The 26,215-nt window shown below is 44.0% G+C and overlaps 1 protein-coding gene across 1 annotated transcript in view; it reads left to right on the top strand.

Annotated features, from left to right (window-relative positions):
- Positions 1–19,086: 19,086 nt before the first annotated feature.
- Positions 19,087–26,215, top strand: part of FRMD3 (FERM domain containing 3) — a 152,706-nt gene continuing 145,577 nt past the window's right edge. Inside the window, exon 1 of the mRNA XM_076361911.1 lies at positions 19,087–19,235. Coding sequence (XP_076218026.1) covers positions 19,137–19,235 — 99 coding nt within the window. The 5' untranslated portion in view covers positions 19,087–19,136. The remainder of the gene's footprint in view (positions 19,236–26,215) is intronic.

The following is a 26,215-nucleotide window of genomic DNA, read 5'->3' as shown; positions in this document are numbered from 1 at the left end:
TTTCAGCTTCCTCTCTTAAAATTCATCTTTGCAGGATCGCATCGTATCCTAGGTGGAGAAATCGCTGCCTACAGCTAATGCTGCAGAGGACTGCAGCTCGGTAGTAGCTGGGAATAACAGAAATCCCTGCACGTACAAAAGACTCAGGTGACAGTCCCTTCATGGGAAAGGTAGCAGTCTAAATAGAATACGGATGACAAGAATGTGCAAGTGGAGCAATATGGGTTTTTTTCTTTTTTCCTTTTTGCGAGTGTTGTAGTAGGTCTGTGTCTCGAGTGGAGGTGTGGAGGGAATGATACTTCTTGAGACAGCCGAGGTAGCGAGAGGCAGGGGAATAGGCACGCCTGATGGGTGTGGGATGTCCCAGACCTCCAGCTGACGCTCCTGACTGATGGCCTGTGCGTGCACAGCAAGTTACATACTGTAGGCACTGTGTTTGTTACTCTTACACAGACCATGAATGCCATACGTGAGTGGCAAAGTTGCTTTGCCCATGCACGGTGGGCATGGCGGGGATTTATGGACTTTGGCAGATTGGTCTGAATTGGCACTTCAGATAAACAACCAAATGTCTGGAAATTCCAGTCCAAGGTCTATATATTCTACTTGCACACAATTTGCAGGCAGAAAAAGAGGTAGCGGTCAATTGAGCTCAGACGTCTGGTAATCCTACTAGAGGGAAGGGCTAGCAGGTACCTAGAGCAGATGGCCTGACGCTAGGGCGTTGGGAAGGGAAGAAGTATCCATGAAAAACCAGCAACGCTGGTTGGACACCAGGGATGATGATACCGCATTGATTGTTTCACTGTAGCTGTGGGAGTCAGCTGCTAATGCCGTAGAGGCCGCAGTTATCAATGTGGAGTAGTGCACGGTAAGTATGGTCTCTAGGCTACAGGTACTGAGTTGTTCCAGAATAGGCAGTAGTGCTAATTCTAAATATATTGATGTAATGTTTCTTGTGCAGTCATGATTATCTGACATAATATGATAGATTTATCCATGTTTAAACCACCCCACCCCACCCCCGGATTTTAAAAATCATGGTATTTTTATAATATCTTCTCAAATATGCTGTCATATGGATTTTGAAATGGCGTACCTTGATTATTTTAATTGATATTATTATATCACTAGTTTCTCAAATAGAAGTCCTTCTCCAAAATGAAGAAGATGATTGAGCCAAACCTAGTTTCTGAAGCTAAAAGGGGTAATGTGACTTTATATGAATCAAACCTTGGAAGAAATTCTCAGAAAGTACATTAAGTCTCCCAGCCTGCATGAAATTTCATTTCCTTTGCAGGGCACTTTCAAATAAAGTTACGGATGATGGATGCCTTGCATTTTTTTTACTGTCATCTGCCTCTGACCATTTAATTGAGGTTGGAAATTCCCGTATTTCACATACCTATTAAAAGTTTCTTAACAAAGACCAGAGCCTTCCGAGTTATTAGGCTACTACCCAAACAGCCCAGTCCTCAAATTACTAACAGACCACAATGATTCCTTTAAGGCGACCAGTGACTGAATACAAATTATGCTGTAATAGCAGTATGATTGTGCTAAAGTAATTGAATTTGCCTGCATCTTTTCAATTTCTTGGCTGATTAATTGTGAGGCAGGGGGAAATGTTTCATTCGGATGAGTGTTCTTGGGAGATCCAAATGAACAAATCCGAAAATACCTGTGGTCGCTTTGACCCTGGAAGCGTTATCACAGTTGCTATTTCCATTCCCAGAATTAAGACCTTAGTTGCTCTGTCGCAACAATCCTTGAGATTTTGTTAACATCAAGAGCAACTGACTACCCCACCTACAGTGCACACCCAACTGCTTTTGTAACCAGATTATCACAGTTTTATCCAACTTGATTACTACAAAGCAGAGAAAACATCTGTTTCTCTATTTGACAGCTTTTTTTTCATAACGCATAACTTTGCATTTTATAAAAAGCTCCATGCCAGGCTGGTGTGATGCCATCTAACAGCTATTTTGTACCAGTGTGTTTGCTGGAAGTCTTGCCAGGGGTTCTCTTTTACTCAAGCCCAGGCTGACAAACCATGAGCATGCATTGACAGAGCTGCACAGGCAGCAGCGCGCTCTGCAGATGCGGCTGCAGGGAGGGGAAAAGGAGAGGGAGAAAACTAATCGAATTGTACAAACAGAGGAGCCTATCGGCAACGTGAAGAAGGCAATTATATTCAGACTTCCTGCTGGCATGGTTCATTTGATTTGCGCAGATATAATTCATGTTAGTAGTCAACTGGAGAGATGGCTGGATAAAACTCAGCCAAACGGTTGACTTAACAGGATCACATTGCGTATGCTTCAGTATCCACTTAAGACGTGTTTAATTAAGTGGCAGATACAATAAGGTGTGTGGATCCTTTTGGTTTGAGTTGAATGAGGATTTCCCTTCCATTCTGTCCTAGTCACAGACAAAATAAATATTTTTTCCACTTAGTATTTCTTTAATAACATGGAGGAGCTTCATATTAGTCTTTGTCATTTAGTGATATATGCACATCTTAGGAAATTTATTCTGATGCTGTCATTCCATTGAAGACCATTTGCCATAATTGGTATGGGTGCCTTCTCTCTAGCATTTAAAATTCTTGTTATTTCCAATGTTGGCAGAATATACAACTTGATTCTGAAGCTCTGATGTAGTTATATAAAAAAGCTGTATGGTTTCATGAATTCCAGAGTACATTCACATAGCTGAAATAGGAGACAATGGAATGTAAATGTCTTCTGATGTTTTATTCATTATATTTAATAACAGGTGAAATTAAAATATCATGGTGAAGGATGAACAGTCAAAAATTAAAAGGCAAAAACCCTCAAGAATACCTACCAGAAAACCCATCATGTGCTTCTAGCCCCTAAAGAATTTTCCAGATACTGTATTTTTAAATACTTTTGTTAGTGGCATTTAGTCTATTTTACGGCTTTTTGGAGTATTTTCAGTGTCTTTCTGATCCTCTCTGGTTTGACTAATTGTCTGATACTGAATTTGTGGAATTCAGTAAAGCTTTATCATCTACTTAAATTAGCTGCCTAATTTTAGAGAAGGGTAACACGAAATATGAATGAAAGAATTTTACTTTCCTGAAGTTATTTCTATTTGCCTTTACTATATCTGCCTCCTTCCCAGAGATACTAGGAAAGGTCTGTTGTATTCAGAATATTGCCAAATTCAAAGTAGAAAAAAACCATTCCCACCCTAATTCCTAACTGAAACTTATCACAGCATAGGTGACTTGTCACATAGTAGGTGAACTACTATAAAGTGCACAGACCTCTTAAAGCTTGCCAGCAACATCCAGCATCACGGACGTCTGTTTCTTATAAAAGTGAGGGCTCAGATGCATTGGGTAATCTCAACTTCCTGAATATTAAGGGGGGAAAGACTGTCTTTCAAGCAGCTAAGGCCCAAATTTATGTAGACCTTTAGAGGTTCAAATTAAATCCTGGGTGTGTATTGACAGTAAATACAAGTTGGAGAGTGTTAGTAAGATGTGTTTACTGTGAGGAGTCGCTGAAATAGCCTATACTGCGGTGTTCTGTTAGTCACAGTTAGTCCTCATTATGAAGTAAATCAGCTTCAAACTATGGCTGTGTTAATCAAAATTGTACCAACAATTTTCAGAATTTGTTCTATGCAATGCAAAGTCAGTCAATACACTGTCTGAAATCCTTTCCTTTTGATTGTACAGTAGATATCTGGGGGATTGAGGAGAACTTAGTAGAAACTGGCTCTCTGCACCCAACAGGATTTTCCAGTACTGGGGAAAAAAAATCATGTTTGATGAATCTGTCAAGCTTTCAGACATTTCGGATCAGTAAATCAAACTAAAGCTGTTACAGGTTTTAAAAGTCACATGAAGTATTTGTACACGCTACCTCACCCCATTTTTTCATACTGAAGTGCAGAGCTTTAGGGTATGATGTTCACGAAATAAAAAATGAGAGCTGTAAATAACTTTTCTTATTTTTCCAGTTTGCGGTACAAAAAACCCAGGTAAGAGGGAATGGGAGTGACTTTACTTTGTTGTTTCTAAGTGACTTAAATATGTTCTCAGCTTGATTGCGAAGCTGAAGAAATGACAAAATTAACTGAACCTAGCTATAGGTAAAAGAAGAATGCAATGCTTCATACAACATTATAACCTGTACATGTCCTAGCTCACTAATTTCTGTATAGAGAAGCCTAAGAAAACATTGATCTAAAAGTTAAATACACATAATGCTAAGCACAGAAGCTATTGTTAATTAATTTTTATTTTTCTAGCAACAAAGGAAATACTATAATATGCTTATGTAATGGCTAGTTGACTCACTTTCAAGAAAATTAATGTAGATAAGCGGTGGAAGGTTAGTTGTCTTTTTACATGGTTGTTCCATAGGTTTTGAAAACATCTTCATTTTATGGGCTATACTTTATCAGTGTAATCTGGAGTAAATCTTTCAATACCACCTCCACAAGAGTTGGTACAAGTTGGTACACTTGCACAAGAATCTTACCAAATTTATTTGTGTATAAGAAATCAAAGTCTGTTTTCCCACATAAAAATTTCTCCACGTGACATGACCAAAATCAGTGCATTAACATAAGGACTCTTGAGAAATGCTCAACAAATCAAAATCTGTCTGAAACCTTGAGGTCAGAAAAGAATATTTTATTTATCTGCCATGCCAAGAATGTAAAAAACCAGGAAAATTACAGTGGTTTCAGTCCAGAGTAACAACTAGAGCTGCAGCAGTGTGACTCAAAAGTGACTGTGAAAGTCAAGGGGTTCTATCTGATGCTCGGAGCAGAGTCAGGAAAATACACGGATCTTCTCACCTGGGTGTGGAAGGCTGCCGGCGTACGCAGCGCTCATGGTGAGTGTACAGCTACTGCTCGCAGGCGACAGTCACGTGCGATCTGGAGTAACTTCAGTGTTTCTGCAGGGGCAGACTGGAAATAAAGAAGACCACAGAGTTACGGGAAGACGATTTTCTTTCCTTTAGTCCCTTTGGAAGGAAACCAGGCATAGCTAAAAAGGACATCAGGAGACCTATACTGTTTCTATTCCGGTCTAAGTGAGACTAAAAGTAGCTTCTCCAGGATTATTTTGTCACTTTGAAAACTTCTGGCCTCCATTGGAAGTACAGGTTCTGCAACAGATTCATTATTTTATCTTCTCATCTTGCATTTGTCTCCTAACACCCAGGGTGTAGAAGTTACATACTCTATATTGCAACGTTACTTACAGTAGCAACAGTACACACTGATGTAGAACCTTTAATTCTGAAAGCACTCAAAATGTTAGTAAGATGTAGCCACCTGCTGGCTTTGGGAAGTGGCGAGGAGGAAATGCATGTATCTTAAAATGCTGCTCCTACAAGTAAGTCGTAAGATTGCTATTGCTGAGCAGTTACTAATGAATGCTTTTGAACTGTGCTTTCTTAGTGTCTCTGATGTTTTTTTGCATTTGGTTAGTCCGTGTCTCTTCCCTGAATAGCCAAGCCTTCATTCTACAATCACTTACAAGCATACTTGGATCTTACACCATAGAGCCTCTTATGTGCAAGGAGGTTTGTCAACAAAGGTAATTGCAACTTTAAATCCTGGCCTTATTAGCTCTTACATAATTAAAAGAGACAGATCAATAAAGAGCAATAGTCCTTACAGTAATTTGGAAAGGAATTAAAGAAATATCGGAAGCTATAAAGAGAGCTGTATCAGAAACTGAGTATTGTTGCATATTATTATTATTTAAATATCACGGTACTAATTACTTTAATAACAGACTCTGGATAGAGATTAGGTGCTGGCAAGATTAACAAACTTGAAATACCTGTTGCATATGATACATGTTTTTCCTGTACTACTTAATTTGTTCACAAAATGTACTAGGAATCTGACTTACCTCATGTGCAAAGCAGAAGTTTTATTTGCTGGACTTCACCTTGATTTATGCAAATTAGACATGGTGTAAAATCTGATTCCTCATACAGACCCCAACTTCAAGGATCATTCCTGGTTGGAAATGCGCTTTAAACACATTTGAAGTTAGACAACTACCAGTGCAGACAAAGGATGTAAAATTCAAATTGTATGGCAGGAGTATTAAAAATCAGAATAACTCCAAAAGAAGAAAAGGAACTATAAAACCAGCCAAAACTGGTCTGAGCACTTTCAGCTGTTTCAAAGTGCATGTGCAGCAGCCATGGAAACAGGACATTACTGCAAGCGAATTCCGCCCATCAGTGTCCAAATTCTACCCGGTAACAAGAACAGTATAAAAGAACACACCAGATAGGTGTGTGGTGGGGATTATTTCTCTGTGCACTCAGTAAGCAAGGCTTTTGGGATACTGAGAGCTCTTCAAAGCCTGGCTCTGAAGAGTTTGCTGGACTGGCCACCTGGTAACTGATGCTAATGTAGTTTTTGTATATTTTATGACCAGTGTTAGTGTTACAGTAACGATCAACTTTTACTCCTGTTTTTATCCTCCCTGCAATGATTAAGTTGAAAAAAATGTGACTATTTGGTGTAACATTAGACTGTATTTTGAATTGGAGCCTTACTAAACATTCATTTAGATAAATACCATTAAAAAGAAGAGCTGTTCAAGCTATAGGTAGGCAATACCTCTTTTCTCCACCTGCCAACACTGTCTGCAAATATACCTCTACCTACTTAAAAAATGAACTTTTTTGATGGGCAGATGTGCATTGTTATATTCTTTGTCTATGCACAAATACAGTCAGGAGAGCAGAGCTTGATCAGGGGATACAGAGTACCTTTATCTGGATTACTAAGTCACTGGTGCGGGAATGTTTTTTTAATTCATCATAGACTGAGGAGACACATGGATGTGGCAGCCACCCTGCGTTCAGCAAGAGACAATCATCAGGTTCCTGTAGGTACTGAATTAACTGTAGACATCTGAAACCACCAGCTGTGTCACATGCAAAACCTGTTAGTCTTTCAGTGGTGTGAGCTGCAGGGTTTCTCTGGGGCTGTTAACAAGCCTGGAAGCTTGCTGCATGGATTGTGTGAAAGCAGCTAGAGAGAACCAATAGTGAAAGAAGAGTTTGGGAACAAACATGGTCCTCAGAGGAGAGAGACTCCTTGGAGAGGCAGCATGGGAAACTCTGAGCGAGTATACTGTCTGCTGTAGTTTTCCTGACGACGGTATTAGAAAAACAGGACTGGCTATATGTTCCTGAAAAGAGGAGAGTGTACGAAAGAAACGTTTCAATCCCTACTGGTAAAAACATCTTGGCAAGTTCCAGGACCCAGTGAACCATGATAATCATCTCACTGACTTTGCACGTTCTGAACCAAAGGCTGGGAGCTGACATTTGCCTTCATGGTAGTTGTCTGTGTGGATTAAAATGAATGTAAAGTTTGCTCCAGCAAGCAACTTTCAAGTGTGGTATTGTGCAATACAGTTTAACTCAGACAAATGCTGATTTGAGCTTCCAGGTGACACCTGCAGGAAGTTTGATAAGAAGTTTGTACGCTAAATTCAACCCATCATTCTCTGCTAGAAGGCAGTATTGTAATGTTCTTTCCATACTTCTGAATCTTTGCAGAGATTGCTGAACTTCAGCAGTGGAAGAAAATGCGAACTTCTGACTCGCCCCTGCTCCCCCTATGAGCCATGGTTGTGACTGCCCTCACAACTACACCCAAGGAATTTGGAGGCCAGCAGGACCACCAGTGCCATGCAAGCTGTGATACATCCCTACAGATTTGAATAGGACTTTAGGTCTTTTTGCTGGGGTAATTGTGGCCAAATACATCACTGATAGCTCTGCATTTTTTAGTGGATTTGGAGTGAGAGCATGTTTGGCTCACAATAGAAATTCCCTTTGAAGTACAAACATGAAAATTCTGAGTACTTTGGTACTGCTGTCAAATAATGTCGTAATTTACAGATCTTGCTGCCTTCTCATTCATGCAACAAATACGTGATGTTTTTGTAATGTTTTTGTAATGTAGAAGAAAGTAGAAACCCTATGTGAATTAAAGTTTCAACTTCTGGCTCAACTCTGCCCTCATTGCAACCAGTAGAACTTTTGCTATTTAAATATTTTTTCTTTGTAAATTATGTATCTTTAAATACTCTTAGGGTTTGTTAGTACAGTAATAGGCATTATAGAAATACGCATTAATATTTTATATACATTTTTCAAATTACTGGTGTAATATTCAGATGTGAGAGACCTTTTATTTCAAGATGCACCCCCCCCCCTTTTTCCTTATAATTGCTTTTTGCTATAAAGTGAAATCTATTTTTTTCCCTTCCAAATGCTTACTTAAGATTGAAACAAAAGCATCCCGTAGGTGTGGGATCTCTCTGTACCGTAACATTTGATGAGCTTGTTTATTATAATATTTTGAGTGCTGCCCGCTATGCCCAGCTCTTTTCAGTTAGCTCATTGCTAATTTCAGCTTGGCTTCTGGATACATTTTACACACATACGGTGTGTGTCTCAAAGGCAATTCCATTGAATAAAACAAAGTATATGCAGAAAATTTTGGGGCCTTGGTATGAACAAGCTGTTTGCCTGGTGAACTGGGTCCTTCAGAAATCATCCAAACCTCCTTCTGTGTAACGGGACCTCTAGGAACCTTGGAAGCTAGCTTTCCTGTGGACCTTGCAACTTTGAGAGCAAAACTCACACTTCCCTGACCATAGTAAACTGCTCCCTGAAATACTGGTTCATTGCTAGCTCAACCCCCACCCTCCACTCTTTAGGATATATTCTGGAGAAGCCTAATGTCCAGATCATCTGCCTTCAGCTGAAATATTTTAGAGTTGGAGATCCTAAACCTATTGTAGAAGGGAACTGAGTCAAATCAAAACTGTGCTAGACTTCATTAATTTTAATGAAGTTACTGTTGTTTGCTTATGGCACCGTGATCTCTGAGAGTCCCAGCCACAGCTAATTGCTGTACATGCTGTATGGCCTGGCTGTGAGAACGTCGCGAGAGGCCCAAGCCCAAGGTGACGGGTAGGTGTGGGAGTAGGGGAAGGAGGTTAGTGTGTCGTGCAGGGCACCCCTGTGGAGACAGTGAATTGTGTATCTGCTCTACCTGTGGTGGAACCCAAGGTCTGACCCACGGCAGGCATGTTTACAGCTGCAGCAGGTTGCATTTATGAATTAATCTTTGAGTATTTGGAAATATATACACATATATGTATGTGTGTGTATACTTGTTTAAATTATAAACATCAAATTAAAGATGTAAAGTTGCTGTGATGATCAGTCACTGAAGGCAAAACCCTTGACTATTTTATTCTGTAATTTGGCTCCCTGCAGAATCATCCAGAAATCAAAGTACCACTCAAGCTCATTAGTGCTCCCTGCTATCCCTGAATCTGACTTCATATCTGGCAGCAATTCCCAGGTAAATAAGAAGTATAGGCTACTGTCCCTTACTCCATCCAGATGTACTCAGCCCAAAGTAAATTCATTCAGTGACCAGTTAGATGAACAAAGAATGAGAATGCAGCTATTGCATTGAATGGTGACGGTCTTGAGATTGATGAATCTCAAATGCATTTCAAGCATGTGCCTATCCACCAGCACTTGTTCTTGCAGCCATAATTACCTGATATTGAGATCTCCCATCAGATCACCGAAGCTCTGCAGTATGAAGCCAGGTGAGTGCTTGGGTAGACCTCCCTACAACATGCCGTGGTCTTGGCAGCAATAGCACTGGCCAGTAACCTTCCACCGAGTTAGAAGTGGATAGGTGTACAAGCAGTGTGGGGGGTTTTTTTTGGTACTCCCATCATCTCAGCATTTACTAGTAACTCAACTGAATTTATCTATACGTTGCTTTGTGTTTTCTAATATTGGCTGTAATATTTAATGCCAGTTCCTGAAGTACCTGACTTTTCAGGGCATCTTTCCAAATGCTAGCTGCATAAGGATTGTTTGGCCTCCAAGGTATGACAAAAAGGGGTGCACTCAGTCAAGCATGGCTGTTGAAACATGTTTGTGGGGCTTTCTGTATAATTTGTTACATAATGAGACATTTAAGAGCCTCCTATTTGTAGCGGAAAAAAAAAAGGCCTATAATGCTTTTTGAATAAGGAAGGGATGGAAGTCCTAACCTCTGATGCGAAATCTGTCTAATGGATTTATATCCTGCAGTTCCGACTAGGCAGAGTGTTTACTTTCATTGCCTGTTTTTTTCCCTATGGGGTGGAGTATTTTTTTTATCATTTCATTTATTTGGTGACTTCCTGCTAGATGGCTGCTGTATTCTGTGCTAGTAGTGACTGTATTTCTGTGGTAACTGAAACATACAAATCTGTTACTTGTCTCACAGGACCTCGGGCACCTCAAGACTACAACCCCATGCAACGCTACAGGCTTGGGGAAAAATGGCTGGAAAGCTGCCTGTCGGAAAAGGACCTGGGGGTGCTGGTTGACAGCCGGCTGAACATGAGCCGGCAGTGTGCCCAGGCGGCCAAGAAGGCCAATGGCGTCCTGGCCTGTATCAGAAATAGTGTGGCCAGCAGGAGTAGGGAAGTGATCGTGCCCCTGTACTCGGCCCTGGTGAGGCCGCACCTCGAATACTGTGTTCAGTTTTGGGCCCCTCACTACAAGAAGGACGTTGAGGTGCTGGAGCGTGTCCAGAGAAAGGCAACAAAGCTGGTAAAGGGTCTGGAGAACAAGTCTTATGAGGAGCAGCTGAGGGAACCGGGGTTGTTTCTCATGGAGAAAAGGAGGCTGAGGGGAGACCTTATCGCTCTCCACAACTCCCTGAAAGGAGGTTGTAGCGAGGTGGGTGTCGGTCTCTTCTCCCAAGTAACTAGTGATAGGATGAGAGGAAATGGCCTCAAGTTGCGCCAGGGGAGGTTTAGATTGGACATGAGGAAAAATTTCTGTACTGAAAGAGTGGTGAAACATTGGAACAGGCTGCCCAGGGAAGTGGTTGAGTCACCATCCCTGGAGGTATTTAAAAGGTGCTTAGGGACATGGTTTAGTGGTGGACTTGGCAGTGTTAGGTTAACTGTTGGACTTGGAGATCTTAAAGGTCTTTTCCAACCTAGTGATTCTATGATTCTATACATGGTATAGGGTATCACAGAAGCAAATAAAGTGTCAAAAAGACATGAGTGACCTATCTTTAAACGAGGCAAGCAAAATTCTGCTGAGCTTTGTGCTCCTGCAGCTGTGCTGCTGTTGGTACACACCAGTTCACACTTGCTGTGTAACAGTCAGTTTGGAGATGAGAGTTTCACGCTGCAGTCATCACTGTGTCTGTAGCTCTGAGAACTCCTGGGAAGCTCATCCCTCTCCATGAAACTCCTGAGAGTAAAGCAAAAAACCCTCTGACAGTGGTAGACTTTGACCTGCTCCCTAAAGCTTCATCATTGGCTCAGCTCCCTCTTCTAGTTCCACTTTTGGATGGAGAAGGGCATGCTGCAGAGACTGAAGGGAAAGGTAAAATATCCAGCTGTCCTGGTTTCAGCTGGGATAGAGTTAATTTTCTTCCTAGTAGCTGGTACAGTGCTGTGTTTTGGATTTAGGATGAGAATAATGTTGATAACACACTGATGTTTTAGCTGTTGCTGAGGAGTGCTTACACTAGTCAAGGACTTTTCAGCTTCCCATGCTCTACCGACTGAGAAGGCTGGAGGTGCACCAGAAGCTGGGAGGGGGCACAGCCAGGACAGCTGACCCAAACTGGCCAAAGGGACATTCCATACCATGTGACGTCATGCTCAGTACATAAACTGGGGAAAGCTGGCCGGGGGGGGCTGCTGCTGGGGGACTGGCTGGGCATCGGTCGGCGGGTGGTGAGCAATTGCACTGTGCATCACTTGCTTTGTATATTATTTTGTTATTATTATTGCTGTGATTATTACTATTTTATTTTATTTTATTTCAATTATTAAACTGTTCTTAACCTCAACCATGAGGCTTTTTTTCACTTTTACTCTTCCGATTCTCTCCCCCATCCCACCGGGGCAGGGAGTGAGTGAGCGGCTCAGTTGCTGGCTGGGGTTAAACCACAACAGTCCTTTTTGGTGCCCAACGTGGGGCTCGAGGGGTTTGAGATAATAACAGATTATTAATAATAATAATATTAAGATAATAACAGAACATATTAAGGAATTTATATCTGTTAACAGTTGCGGGTCATGATATTGATTCATCTGTTCTCGATATTAGTTTATCTGATCTGCACCATGCTCTTTTTTTTGCTGTACATGTTAAAGATTGGTGTTGGTTTTTGCAGTTTGCTGTGCTCTGCAGTGATTAGTGATGTTTTGTCTGGAAGATTTGTTATTAAAACACTGGCCTTGAGCTTAATCTGGTATTTGAGCTTTGTACTGAAGCCATTACTGTACGTCAGGTACCACCTCATGGAGACAATTAGCAATTATAGTTCTTCCTCTAAGAAGTTTTTTATGGAGGAAATACAGAATGGCATGTTTGTTACCTTCTTCTATGATGTTTCCTCCTTCATTACAATAACTTTTCAGTATCTTGAACATCCCTAGGTAGTTGAGATACTTCTATTGGTATTTCTTGGGAATGTTGTTTTGGTTTTGTCTAAGGTTAATAAGCAATTTAAGAATATCATCCAGAGATCTGCCCCCAGGCTGGATAGTTATGAGTGGCAGGATGTGTGGGATAGCATGGGCAGTGGACACCTCCAGTGTTTTGGAACTTCACCCCTGAACAAGTGCAGAATCCTGAAAATTTAGTAGAATATTTGGGAAAAAAATGCTGTCAGCCTGGCAATTCTAGGGAGACACAAATCACTGCAATGTGCTGGGGCCTGGCCCATGCCTACCGAGCCCTGTTCAACACTATTCAGTACCCGCAAGGGGAAAAGAAGGTCTCTGGATCTGATGACAAAACGACAGGCACTGCGGTTACTCCAACCCCCACAACAGGCACTGCAGCTACTCAAACCCTGGTGACAGGTACTGTGGCTGAACCAGAGAACCAACCTGTGCTGGTATCAGTCGCTCCTATACACAAGAGGAAATGTTGGAAGCGAAAGTCAGCTTGTTTAGTAAGGGATGATGAAAAAGCAGGGCCATCACAAGAGCAGGAGGAAGAAGAGGAAGAACTCATAAACGAGGCGGTAACCACCCAATCCCTATCCCTCGGTGAGCTACGAGATATGCAAAAGATTTCAGTCGTTGTACAGGCGAGCATGTTGTCACCTGGCTGCTCCGACGCTGGGATAACGGGGCCAGTAGCCTGGAATTAGAGGGTAGGGAAGCCAAGCAGCTGGGATCCCTTTCTAGGGAAGGGGGCATTGACAAAGCGATTGGAAGAGGGACACAAGTCCTCAGCCTCTGGAGGTGGCTCCTGTCAGGCGTGAAGGAGAGGTATCCCTTCAAGGGAGATGTTATATGTCACCCAGGCAAGTGGACCACCATGGAGAGAGGTATCCAGTATCTGAGGGAATTAGCCGTGGTTGTGGTGATTTGTGATGACCTGAACAACGAGCAGTTATCCAAAGATCAGGATGAAGTCAGGTGCACATGACCAATGTGGCAGAAGTTGTACAGAGCGCACCATCGTCGTGTGCCTCTCATTGGCAATACTGACCTGGAAAGATGGAGAGGAACCAACAGTGATGAATTGGCTGGCCAACTCCAGCGATACAAAGAAAATCTCTCTTCCTCCCATGTCTTGGCTGTGGAAGAACTGTCCTGGGAGGTCCAGCAACTCAAAGAGGCTAAGTCCTACTCCCCACCTGTATGAACCAGTATTTCAGCTATTCTGTATTTAAGCATTCTTCTGCTCAAGAGAGAGCATATAAAGGGTACACACCACAGGCCACCCTGTGGTTTTACCTGCTTGACCATGGAGAGGACATGAGGAAGTGGGATGGAAAACCTACCTCAGCCCTAGAGGCACAGGTACATGAGTTGCAAGGAAAAACAGTCACAAAAGGGGGTTCTTCCAAGGAAAATTGCTGCTCCAGTTTCCAGCGGGCAGTTCCCCAGGCAAAGTAGAAGGGCTGATCTTACTTCTGATCTTAATGAAGAGACTTCTGACTTGTATTTACAAGAAGTGAGTAACAAATACTATGACCAGGTCTAGAGGGGCCCTGCCTCCAGCCAGGTGGAGGAAAGGGACAACTAGGTTTACTGGACTGTGTGGATTCAATGGCCTGGCACATCAGACCCACAGGACTGTAAGGCTCTAGTGGACACCAGTGCACAGTGTACCCTAATGCCATTAAGCTATAAAGGGGCAGAACCCCTCTGTATTTCTAGAGTGATGGGGATCCCAACAGCTAACTGTATTGGAGGCCGAAGTGAGCCTAACTAGGAATGAGTGGCAGAAGCACCCCATTGTGACTGGCCCAGACGCTCCGTGCATCCTTGGCATACTGACTACTTCATGACTACATACTGTAGTCATGACTACATACATGACTACTTCAGGAGAGGGTATTTCAAGGACCCAAAAGGGTACCGGTGGGCTTTTGGTATAGCTGCCTTGGAGACAGAGGAAATTAAACAGCTGACTACCTTGCCTGGTCTCCTGGAGGATGCTTCTGTTGTGGGGTTGCTGAGGGTCAAAGAACAACAGGGGTTGACTGCCGCCATAACAGTGTACCAGCAGCAATATCGCACCAACCGAGACTCCCTGATTCCCATCCATAAATTGATTTGTCAACTGGAGACTCAAGGAGTGATCAGCAAGACTCACTCACCCTTTAACAGTCCCATATGGCCAGTGCAAAAGTCTAATGGAGACTGGAGACTAACAGTAGACTATTTTGACTTGAACGAAGTCACGCTGCCGCTGAGTGCTGCCGTGCTGGACATGCTAGAATTTCAATACAAACTGGAGTCAAAGGCAGCCAAGTGGATTGCCACAACTGATAGTGCTAATGCGTTTTTCTCAATCCCTTTGGCAGCAGAGTGCAGCCCACAGTTTGCTTTCACTTGGAGGGGTGTACTTCCAGTACACCTGGAATCGACTGCCCCAGGGGTGGAAACACAGCCCCACCATTTGCCGTGGACTGATCCAGACTACACTGGAACAGGGTGAGGCTCTGGAACACCTGCAATACATTGATGACATCACCATGTGGGGCAACACAGCAGAGGAAGTTTTTGAGAAAGGGAAGAAAATAGTTCAAATCCTTCTGAAGGCCGGATTTCCCATAAAACAAAGTAAGGTCAGGGGACCTGCACAGGAGATCCAGCTTTTAGGAATAAAATGGCAAGATGGACGTCGTCAGATCCCAATGGATGTGATCAACAAAATAACAGCCATGTCTCCACCAACTAGCAAAAAGGAAACACAAGCTTTCTTAGGCATTGTGGGTTTTTGGAGAATGCATATTCCAAATTACAGTCTTATTGTAAGCCCTCTCTATCAAGTGACCCGGAAGAAGAACGATTTCAAATGGGGCCCCGAGCAACGACAAGCCTTTGAACAAATTAAACAGGAGATAGCTCGCGCAGTAGCCCTTGGGCCAGTCCAGGCAGGACAAGATGTGAAAAATGTGCTCTACACCACAGCCAGGGAGAATGGCCCTACCGGGAGCCTCTGGCAGAAAGCACCAGGGGAGACTCAAGGTCGACCCCTAGGGTTTTGGAGTTGGGGATACAGAGGATCCGAGGCCGGCTATACTCCAGCTGAGAAAGAGATATTGGCAGCATATGAAGGGGTTTGAGCTGCTTCGGAAGTGGTTGGTACTGAAGCACAGCTCCTCTTGGCACCCCGACTGCTGGTGCTGGGCTGGATGTTCAAAGGGAGGATCCCCTGTACACATCGTGCAACGGATGCTACGTGGAGTAAGTGGGTCGCACTGATCACACAACGGGCTTGAATAGGAAACCCCAGTCGCCCAGGAATCCTGGATCATGGACTGTCCAGAAGGCAAAGATTTCGGAATATCACCAGAGGAGGAGGTGATGCGTGCTGATATAATAAACTACCAGAAAATGAGAAGCAATAGTCCTGTTCACTGATGGGTCCTGTTGTCTTGTGGGAAAGCATCGGAGGTGGAAAGCTGCTGTATGGAGTCCTATAGGAGAAGTTGCAGAAACTGCTGAAGGAGAAGGTGAATCGAGTCAGTTTGCAGAGGGGAAAGCCATCCAGCTGGCTTTAGATATTGTTGAATGAGAAAAGTGGCCAGTGCTCTATCTCTATACTGACTCACGGATGGTGGCAAATGCCCTGTGGGGGTGGTTGCAGCAATGGAAGCAGAGTAACTGGCAGCACAGAGGCAAACCCATCTGGGCTGCTGCATTGTGGCAAGATATTGCTGCCCGGGTGGAGAACCTGGTTGTAAAAGTCCGTCACGTAGATGCTCATGTACCCAAGAGTCGGGCCACTGAAGAACATCAAAACAACCAGCAGGTGGATCAGGCCGCTAAGATGGATGCACTTGGTGGGTGATGTGGGAGAATGGGGAAGTCCGATGTGTACCTCAAGGGGATTTGATTTTGGGTGAGAATAGGCAGTGAATTAAACTGTGTGATGTTAATTGCTATATAACACTGTATATCATCACTTCTGTGGTGGCTATATGCCATATCAACAGTATTACAGTAAGAATTGCCCAGATTAATGAAGAATGAACTTTGATGAAAACCAAGCAAAGCGCAGTGATAATGGAACCAGAATGGGCTTCAGCATGCGACAATCCACCACCACACACCATCTCTCCTGCCCTGAAGGACTGTTATGACAGATGGAGCCCAGAGTCACGGGCTAAATGAACTCAGTGGACATTTTATAGGGATGGCCCATAGACTAAGGGAATGATATCTGTGTGCATACATCAAAAGACAGGAAAAGAGTTGGTGATTAATTGGGATGTATTGGAAAGTGTGGGGACCTGGGCATGACGTAGATGGTATAGAATAAAGGGTGGATACTGTCCTGGTTTCGGCTGGGATAGAGTTAATTTTCTTCCTAGTAGCTGGTCTAGCGCTGTGTTTTGGATTAAGTATGAGAATAATGTTAGCACACCCATGTTTTAGCTGTTGCTAAGTCGTGCTTACACTAAGTCAAGGACTTTTCAGCTTCCCATGCTCTACTGACTGAGAAGGCTGGAGGTGCACCAGAAGCTGGGAGGGGGCACAGCCAGGACAGCTGACCCAAACTGGCCAAAGAAACATTCCATACCATGTGACGTCATGCTCAGTACATAAACTGGGGGGGGAAAGCTGGCTGGGGCGGCCGCTGCTCGGGGACTGGCTGGGCATCGGTCAGTGGTGGTGAGCAATTGCATTGTGCATCACTTGCTTTGTATATTCTTTTATCATTATTATTGCTATGTTTATTACTGTTTTATTTTAATTTAATTTAATTTTATTTTGTCTTATTTTATTTTATTTTATTTATTTTAATTTCAATTATTAAACTGTTCTTACCTCAACCACGTGTTTTTTTTTCACTTTTACTCTTCCGATTCGCTCCCCCATCCCACCGGGGCAGGGAATGAGTGAGTGGCTGTGTGGTGCTCAGTTGCCGGCTGGGGTTAAACCATGACACCAGCTTAGAAAGTAAAGATTCCTTCTCTACTGTAGGCTGGAAAATCTGTGTTGCCTGAGAGTCAATCCACATGTGGGCTGAAATCCTGCCTCTACAGAGCTCCCATGCTGCAGGACTGTAGGACAAAAAGTGTTATTTTGTTGTGAATGAGTGGGTGTCCACAACTGGTGTCTCGTCTGATAAGGACCTTCTTCTATACTTTGTGGGTTGACTGTGGCTATTGAGGTGAACAATGTGTTTTAAGTACTCACTGGTTTGCTTCACTATTCACTATGCAATTGGAAGCATTTATCATTTATGAGAAGCATATACTTAGAGTTTTTCTTTTATCTTCCACATTAAAGGGCTTTGCATATTTATTAGCTGACAGCAGTGAGCATTATATACTTCTCATTTGTTTGTGGTTGTCTGTATTTCCTGCTGTTAGCAGTCCAGCAGAAAGCCAAAGGAAGAGTTTACAGGAGCAGTGGCACTTCAGCTTTTCCATTGGATTTTCAAAAGAACATTACATTCACAGGAACTACTTTCAAAATATGGAAGTTTACAGGTGATCAAGGACAAACAGGAAAAATGACTGAAATACATCTTTTGTGTGGCTGTCAGTATTTTTTTTCTCTTTGCAGACTTCCAGTCACATCCCATTTTGCACTGGCTGTTTTTCATTTCACACTGAAAAAGGAAGTTCTCCTTTTTCAACACAGTGCCGATTCCTGTTTCCAGGCTGGTCAACTTTAGTGCTTGCTTCCTGCAAGGTTTTGCACAAATGTATATAGCCTTTTGTGGTGGAGAACATGACAGTGGAGCCACGGGATGCTGTATTTTCTTTCCCACTTACACAACAATTGGGATGAGACTGCTCCTCCCTAATGGACCATTCTTTTTCCCTGTGGAAACAAGTTTCCAAGGCTTGCACTCTTACATGGGGTTGCATTATGTTTTCTTCTGTTTCCTTGCAGCGCACCCATCTTCCTTGGTAAATTTTGTTATATATGTAACAAAATACACACACACACACACATATTTCAGAGAGTCCTCCTCCTGCATCGGGCTGTGTTGGGATACCCCGGAGACCCACACTACAGGCGGGCAGGCAGCGTGAGGCCTTCGCTCCCCGCCGGCAGCTGAGGGGATGTCCCCCTTTGCGGGGCACCAGGCGCTCCCACGCGAGTACCAGTCGCTCAGGTGCGCTCAAAACCAGGGGAGGCACGCCTGTGGCGGGGAAGGCAAACAAACGCGCTGACCGTTTCCATCTCGGGCTGCCTTTTTTTCCCCAGCCCGACGGCGCGGAGCCCCGCAGGGAGCCCGGCCGGGGTCGGTGAGGTGGAGGGGCGGGGGAAGCAGGCGAGGGCGGAGAGGTGCCTCCGCGGGCCGGGCCGGGCCGGGGGCGGGCGCAGGAGGATGCTGAGGCCGGCGAGCGGAGCGCAGCCTGACGCAGCGGCGGCCCCAGCCGCGGCGGGCGGGCGGATGGCGGGCGGCGGAGGGGCGCCGCGGGGCTGAGGGGCGGCGCCGCCGCCGCGCCGCGCCGTGCCGTGCCGTGCCGCGCCGCGGTCGGCCGGGCGCCGCTGCAGGCTGGCCCCCTGCGGCTGCCTGCGGGGCGGCGGCAGCAGCGGCGGGCGGGCTGCCGGGATGATCCGGTTCCGGAGCTCCAGCATCAGGTCGCTGAGCCCGGAGATGAAATGCACCGTGCGGCTGCTGGACGACTCCGAGATCTCCTGCCACATCCAGGTGCCGGCGGGGAGAGGGGCGGCGGCGGCGGGGCGGCTCGGCGCGCAGCGGCACCCCGGCCCGGGGGCGCAGAGCCGGGCCGGTACTCAGGCGACGGCCGCCCGGCGCGGAGCCGGTCGCAGGGCCCGGGCGGCGGCTCGGCGCGGCCGCGGCGGGAGCTCTCCGCACGCCCCATTCCCCTGCGCGGGGCTCCGCGCACCTGCGGCGCGGGCAGCCGCGGCTTCTCCGCCGCCTCCCGGCGCTGCGCCACGGCATTGCACAGCACGGCACGGAGCCCGCCCGGCTGCTGCTGGAGCCGCGGGGTCCGCCGTGCTCCGGCACCCCCGGCACGGCATCCCCGCGGGCAGGAGGAGCCCGCTGGGCTGCGGCGCTCCCGGGGAGCGGTGGCTCGGGCGAGGCGGGAGACCCCGGCGGCGCCTCCCCCGTCCCGCGGCGCGGTAACGGAGCGCGCCGGTGGGCACTTCTTGCTGCGGAGGCGGTGTGCAGGGAGGACCTGCTCTCCGGCGCCGGGAAAGCCCTGCCTTGGTAGCCAGGCCCGCGGCGTGCCGTGTCAGGAAACGCTGTTACTGAGATAGTGGGCAGAGTTCAAAATGAAGTGCTGCTCCCCCTTCCCCTTAATTTAAGGCAAAAGATAACTTACAGAAGGATTTTCAGTGATAGCAGTTGCGCAGTTGGAAAGAAGGCAACTCTGCTGTAGTCCCTCTTCCTAATTACTTAGTCCCTTTTTATTCCTTCAGGTAATAAGGATAAGGAGACAGAGAGTAAGGAGACTGAATTTCTGGTGGAGCAGCAATGTTTGTGGTGTGTGCAAGCAGGGGTATTTTAGGTGTCCTAACAAGACCCAAACTCTAATGTGTATGGAAATCTTACAGATTCTTGAACTGCAAGCGTTAGAAACCAAGTTACTCTGTTTGAAATCTCCATGGCATTCATAGAATCACTGAGATGAGCTTGGCATCCAGATCGGAAGGTGTGAGTGGTCCTTTAGGAAGTTGTTTGTCACTCACAGTTGGTCTTTCTGTCTCTCTGGTAGTATGAAATATCCACAGCTTTAAATCAAGTTGGTGGTCTTGTACAAAGACCAACTATGGCTGAAAAATCAAGTGCCATGAGGTGCAAGCTACATTTTTGCTTGGACCAAATTCTGTTTTTTATTAGTTCCAAAGGAGCCATTTAATACTAGAATAGAGTAGAATAGAATAGAGTAGAATAGAATATTTCAGTTGGAAGGGACCTACAACAATCATCTAGTCCAACTGCCTTACCACTTTGGGGCTGACCAAAAGTTAAAGCATGTTCTTAAGGGCATTGTCCAAATGCCTCTTTTTAAGGCACTGACAGGCTTCGGGCATCGACCACCTCTCTAGGAAGCCTGTTCCAGAGTTTGACCACCCTCTCGGTAAAGAAATGCTTCCTAATGCCCAGTCTAAACCTCCCCTAATGCAGCTTTGAACCATTCCCATGTGCCCTGTCAGTGGATCCCAGGGAGAAGAGATCAGCACCTCCCTCTCCACTTCCCCTCCTCAGGAAGCTGTAGAGAGCAATGAGGTCACCTCTCAGCCTCTTTTGCTCCAAACTAGACAAACCTCAGCCGCTCCTCACAGGACATGCCTTCCAGCCCTTCCACCAGCTTTGTTGCCCTCCTCTGGACGCATTCAAGGACCTTCACATCATTCTTAAATTGTGGGGTCCAGAACCGCACGCAGTGCTCAAGGTGAGGCCACACCAACGCTGAATACAGCGGGATAATCACCTCTTTTGACCGGCTGGTTACGCTGTGTTTGATGCACCCCAGGATGCGGTTTGCCCTCTTGGCTGCCAGGGCACACTGCTGGCTCATACTGAGCCTGCTGTCGACAGCACCCCCAGACCCCTTTCTGCAGGGCTGCTCTCCAGCCACTCCTCTCCCAGTCTGTACTTGTGTAGTAGTTACACTCAAATAGCATGTAGCCTGGAAGTAACAGGAAATTACTGAAACATCTTGTACCTGTATCATTGTAGTGCTCTTGTTAATGAATGGCGTGGTTATGAGATCATAGCTTTAATGGGTAAGAAGCAGAATGGCCTTCAGAGTCTTTTCTTCGAGCTTAATGCAAGCTTTGCATAACTTATTTGGCATCTTTAAAAATTAGTCTCTTTAAACAATGATGAATTTAAAGTCAGAGTCTGAGATGGTGTCATTACAGCTCTGTAGATTTATAGTGCTTGACAGGTTTACATGCTCTAAGAGTATGCCCTTGGATGCCTACAGGGTAGAAAAAACCAGTCATTACTTTAGGTGTTACATTGTGCAAGGTGAGGTAATGAGCTCAGAGCCAGTTGAATCGTATTGCATGGTTGTGGCTCATTCCACATGAGGAAAATGCATGCAGGGGGAAAGTGTTCTATGCCACAGTTGAAAATGTTTTAACTATTACAGTTTTAAAGGTAATCCTGAAACTTGAATTCTATTCTAAACTTGTTTAGAACTTGTTTTCCTGAGTCTGCACACTGCAAAAATATTTAAAAGGTGGGAATGGCTCCTGTTTTTTTCCCTAGGATTTTTAGGTACTGAAATTCTAAACATGTAAATGCAGATCCTAGTATGAGGAACTACTTCGCTCTTGGTCACTTCAGCAGAAACATGCAATTAATGATGACATTTCATAGTTTTGACTTACCTATCACTCTTTCCTGTGCCATGCGCTTCGAACTGCTTAATCCTATCTATGGATAGCTACCCCTTACTTATCACTGTATGTACAGAGGAGATATAATTTAGCTGTATAATTTTATTTATTCTTTTGTATGTGTGTAGCTGTTAAGACACTAGACTAACAAATCCCAAACCACTCAACTTTTTGTCTTTAGCCTCTCGATCAGATCTGTATTTGAACTTCATAATGTGGACAAAACTTGCTAGGAACTTTCACAATGCTACAATTCTATTTTTGAATGGGGAAAAAAGAAAGTTGTGAATTAGTTGTGTATATGCGTATCGATGTATATTCAGCGGGACAAAATAGCCCAGATGATGTGCTGCTGGGTTAACAGCAGAGATGCCAGGGCTGTGCCAGCTGGAACATGTTGGACAGCTGTGTTTCGGTCATTAAGAGGGTAAGAAAGCCTAATTCTACAACACTGATAAATGCCAACAGAGCCTCTTAAGGACACAGGATGCAGTATGGAATGGTGACGACTGAAATTCTAGCTGTGCATTTTCAGGGGGAAAGGAGGGGAGATACTCAGCTAGTCTGGATGGTGATGTATGTAGCTGATGATCTGCTGCATTTTAGTGCACTAAGTTTTGACAAACCCTACTCTTTCAAGTATATCTTTCCAACAGTTGGCTTGCACACATGGGCTAGTATCAGAGGGCCCCAGTACCACTTCAGTGCAGAGATGTCTGCTAATTAAAATCTTTGCGGATGCACTGTATATCTTTGGCCCTACAAAATGTGCAACCAGAATTGTGTGTTACTCAGTTAAAACATTGGGAGGTGGTGTTAAGAAAAGTAAGCGGGAGCAGATGTATTTATGCACGGCATATATATGTGTTTTTTTTTCTCTCTGTGTAAATTTCATAGTGTTTAGGTAGGAAAATAAAATAAATTTTTCTTTTTACTCTTAAAGTTCTTTCAAAGCAGTGTTTCAGCAAGCCAACAGGCTAATAGAGCCTGCTTTTGGAAATTACATTTTATAGCAAACAGTCTAGTGACAGCATATGGGGTGGTGTGGGGAGAATCAGAGATGAATCATGCATTTGCAGACTCCAGCCAACTAGTTATCGAGCTGTGCAGCTGCCATGTAGGTCACCGAGTTGCTCAAGGCTAGGTTTGCAGCTCAACGGTCACGGTTCAGTGTGTTGTCCTCCTCATCTGAGAGACCTTGTGACTGCAAATTAGCTGAAGTGGTGACAGACACAGGAAAGGGCTGGGGCTTCAGAGACACTTAACTAATTCTTGTGAGGACATTTATTTTCCCATGTTTTTTGTTTGTTTGTGAAGCCTCGCTGGGACTTATATGTCGGGCAGTCTTACAGCAGCAGTAGGATGAAGTTGTAGTGGCACAGCTAAAATGGAGAGGTTATGAAAAACAGCCTGAAGGGCCAGTGGCCACTGTCTGTTTCTGTGTGCAAGAGAGAGGTGACCTGCCTAGTGCAGGCTGCCTGATAAAGCACAGAACCAAGGCTTGAAAGAGGGCAATGGGGGAAGTAGGTCTTCAAAACTATCGGAAATGGGTCTGGAGCAGCAGGAAGACCTCCTTTCTGGAGGTACTAATGAGGTGCTTTATTTTCTGAGTCATTGACATAACGAGCACTTCACTCCTGCTTTTGCAGGCATGATGCAAAAACTTCAAGCATCTAATTAACCTTTTAGTAACAATGGCATAAGCATCTTAAAGAGTAAGGATTTTTTTTTTTTTTGCCTGGCTTATTCTGTAAGATTACTTGTGCTTATTTCAGTTGTGAGTAAAGTTAACCATCAAGGTCCTATTATGGTAGACTGTTTGTTATTAAATATGTAAGTACACCTTGGATTCAGTGGTGCCACTGGCATGCTTTAAAATAAGGCATGGGCTTCAGTATACCTCGTTTAACTGAAGTGACTCTTAAGCATGCTACTGTTTGTTTTTTTAAAAATATGAGTTAAGTGTGTATTAGTAACTATTATAACTCTAAGTTTATTTATCTATATGAGGTTAATACAAAATTATAAGATCACTCTAGAAAAATGCTGCTTTTAATGCATTACTTAATTTTTAAATTAATAAAAGTTTTACTTTACTCTTTGAGCTGTTCAGGTCCAGCTGTGCAAAACTGGAGATAAGGTTGGTATGAATGAGGCTTTTCTCTCAGCTGGAGCTTATTATTGACAGTGGTAGTGAACTTTGCTCTCTGTGTGTTTATTTGTAGAAATGCTGTATGACTGGATCTTCTCGTGCCTCAGCCCGTATGTAAAATTGGGTAGTAATGGGGCCTTTATAATGACACAGGTTTTGCTTTGTAGGAGCTTTCCCAACAAAGAGCTGTATCGATATCCCCCAAAATATCATCTGGCTACAGTACTGATTTTTTTTGGTATGTATCTAAATGATTATTTGATTGTCGTTTAAAAGAACAAACTTGAATTTCTGTGTGTGTCCAGCTTTTGAGCAAGGAGAAGAGATAATTTTTAAAAACTGGTTTAGAAATCAGGAAGAAAACAAGCAGAGCAAAGCTTTGATTTACTTGTGGTCTGTTCTTAGACCTTTTACCTTCTTTCGCGTAAGTAGAAATGAGGGTGACAAAATCTGACAAGCCTCATTTCTTTCTGCTGCTGCTGGTCCAATAGTGTTACAATGGCCTTGTGTCTTTTTAGTCTCAATTTAGAAGCAGTTTCTGTGCAGTTTGAATACTGGTGCCCGTAGTTTGGCTAATAATTTACTAGCTTGACTTCCCCCCCCCCCCCCTTCCTTTTAAATGTGACATACACTGTGTTGTCTGGTTCTTTTTGTAGCACATTGATGACTGGAAACTTGCCTTCTTGCTTAATATTTTATGCTTGGTCTGTGTCTTGCAGGCAGATGCTAAATTTATTAGAAATCTTTTAACCAAAGAACTCTCCCATCCCTCAATAAAGTGTAAAAAACAAAACAACATGCTGAAGCAGGCTGTGAGGCAAAAGAGCAGTGTCCATGAATCTCATTGTGAAGATATGCTGAATGTGGACGATTTGGAAAAATAAGTGGAAAGGGAAGGCAGCATGAGAAATGAAAAGAGCAGAGAGGCCAGAGATGAGAAGGCGGCAGAGAACCATAACTGCGGAAAGGGAAAGGTTAAGGGATTATGTAGACAGCAGGCAGGAGATTTAGTGAATTTATATTTATCCTGTAAGCCATGTCAGAACCATAACCAGCAAGCGCCTTGAGCTGCTGGGATGATGCTGTAACGGTTCAGAATAGTAAGATGAGATAAGGAAGGGGATACAAGTTAGGATGGATTCTGTGCCGTGTTCTGTTGACACATTTTAGAAACCGCATACTAGGGCTTGATTCCTAAATTCATGCTTGATCCTCTAATTGTACAATTACAACAGGTACTCTTGGTGAGAGTTGCAAATGAGAAGCCTCTCTAATTAAGCTAAGCCTATGGGTTAAAGCTACCTCTGTTGTCATTTCATGTGTTTGATTAAATTTGCAGTAACTTGTTTTCTTTTTAATAGCACTTATGGATGTGCTCTTAGTTCCTTCCAGGGCTGAAAAGGAAACAAGGAGTAGAAAGTGCTACTAGAAAGTTACAAGGGTGTTGGGAGTTCTCATTTACAAATTAAGAAATTGTCTTAATGGATTTTGTTAAGTGTTTGTGAAGCTCAGTATTTGCTTAACATTGGTTTCTGTATCTCTGGTAGGGGAAGGGCACATATCTATGTGTAACATACTTAGGTGTTGCTACCAATTCACAAACTCTGTTGTTCTTTTTTGTTATTCTTAAATGAAAATACTTACAAAGTTGGCTTATGCAGGATTTTATCCAATATATACTAACTGCAGCTGAACCGCTTTTGTGTTGGATAAAGCTTATTAATGATGTTGAATTAGTTTTTTCCCACACTCCATGTTGTCTGATTAATGAACAAAATCTGAAAACTCTCTGTCCTAAAGACAATACTCTTGCCTTTCATTTTAACTGTGCATTTCCTGTGTATTGCAATTGGCAATTGGTTTTGATTGCTGGTAAACAAAGGCGGGGGAATTTACACGTGTGCTTAAGGACTTGCCTGATCCAGGGTTGAGGATGAACATGTATTTCAGTAGATACAAACAGTGTAGATGATAAGTATTTCAATATATTGGTAAGGCCTGGTGCTGCAGTGTGGAGGAAAAAAATATGAAAAATGCAGGTATCCTTAGACAAAGTTAGCTAGTTAGCAGGGACAAGCTAAAAGGATAGTTACTGATTTAAAATATAAGTATAATCTTTTCACTTTTACTGACCTTTCATTTTTCTTACAGCTTTGAAT

Source organism: Aptenodytes patagonicus, chromosome Z (assembly GCF_965638725.1).
Source record: "Aptenodytes patagonicus chromosome Z, bAptPat1.pri.cur, whole genome shotgun sequence".
Taxonomy (NCBI): domain Eukaryota; kingdom Metazoa; phylum Chordata; class Aves; order Sphenisciformes; family Spheniscidae; genus Aptenodytes; species Aptenodytes patagonicus.
Note: the sequence above shows the minus strand (reverse complement) of the source record. Positions and strands in the feature narration are given on the sequence as shown.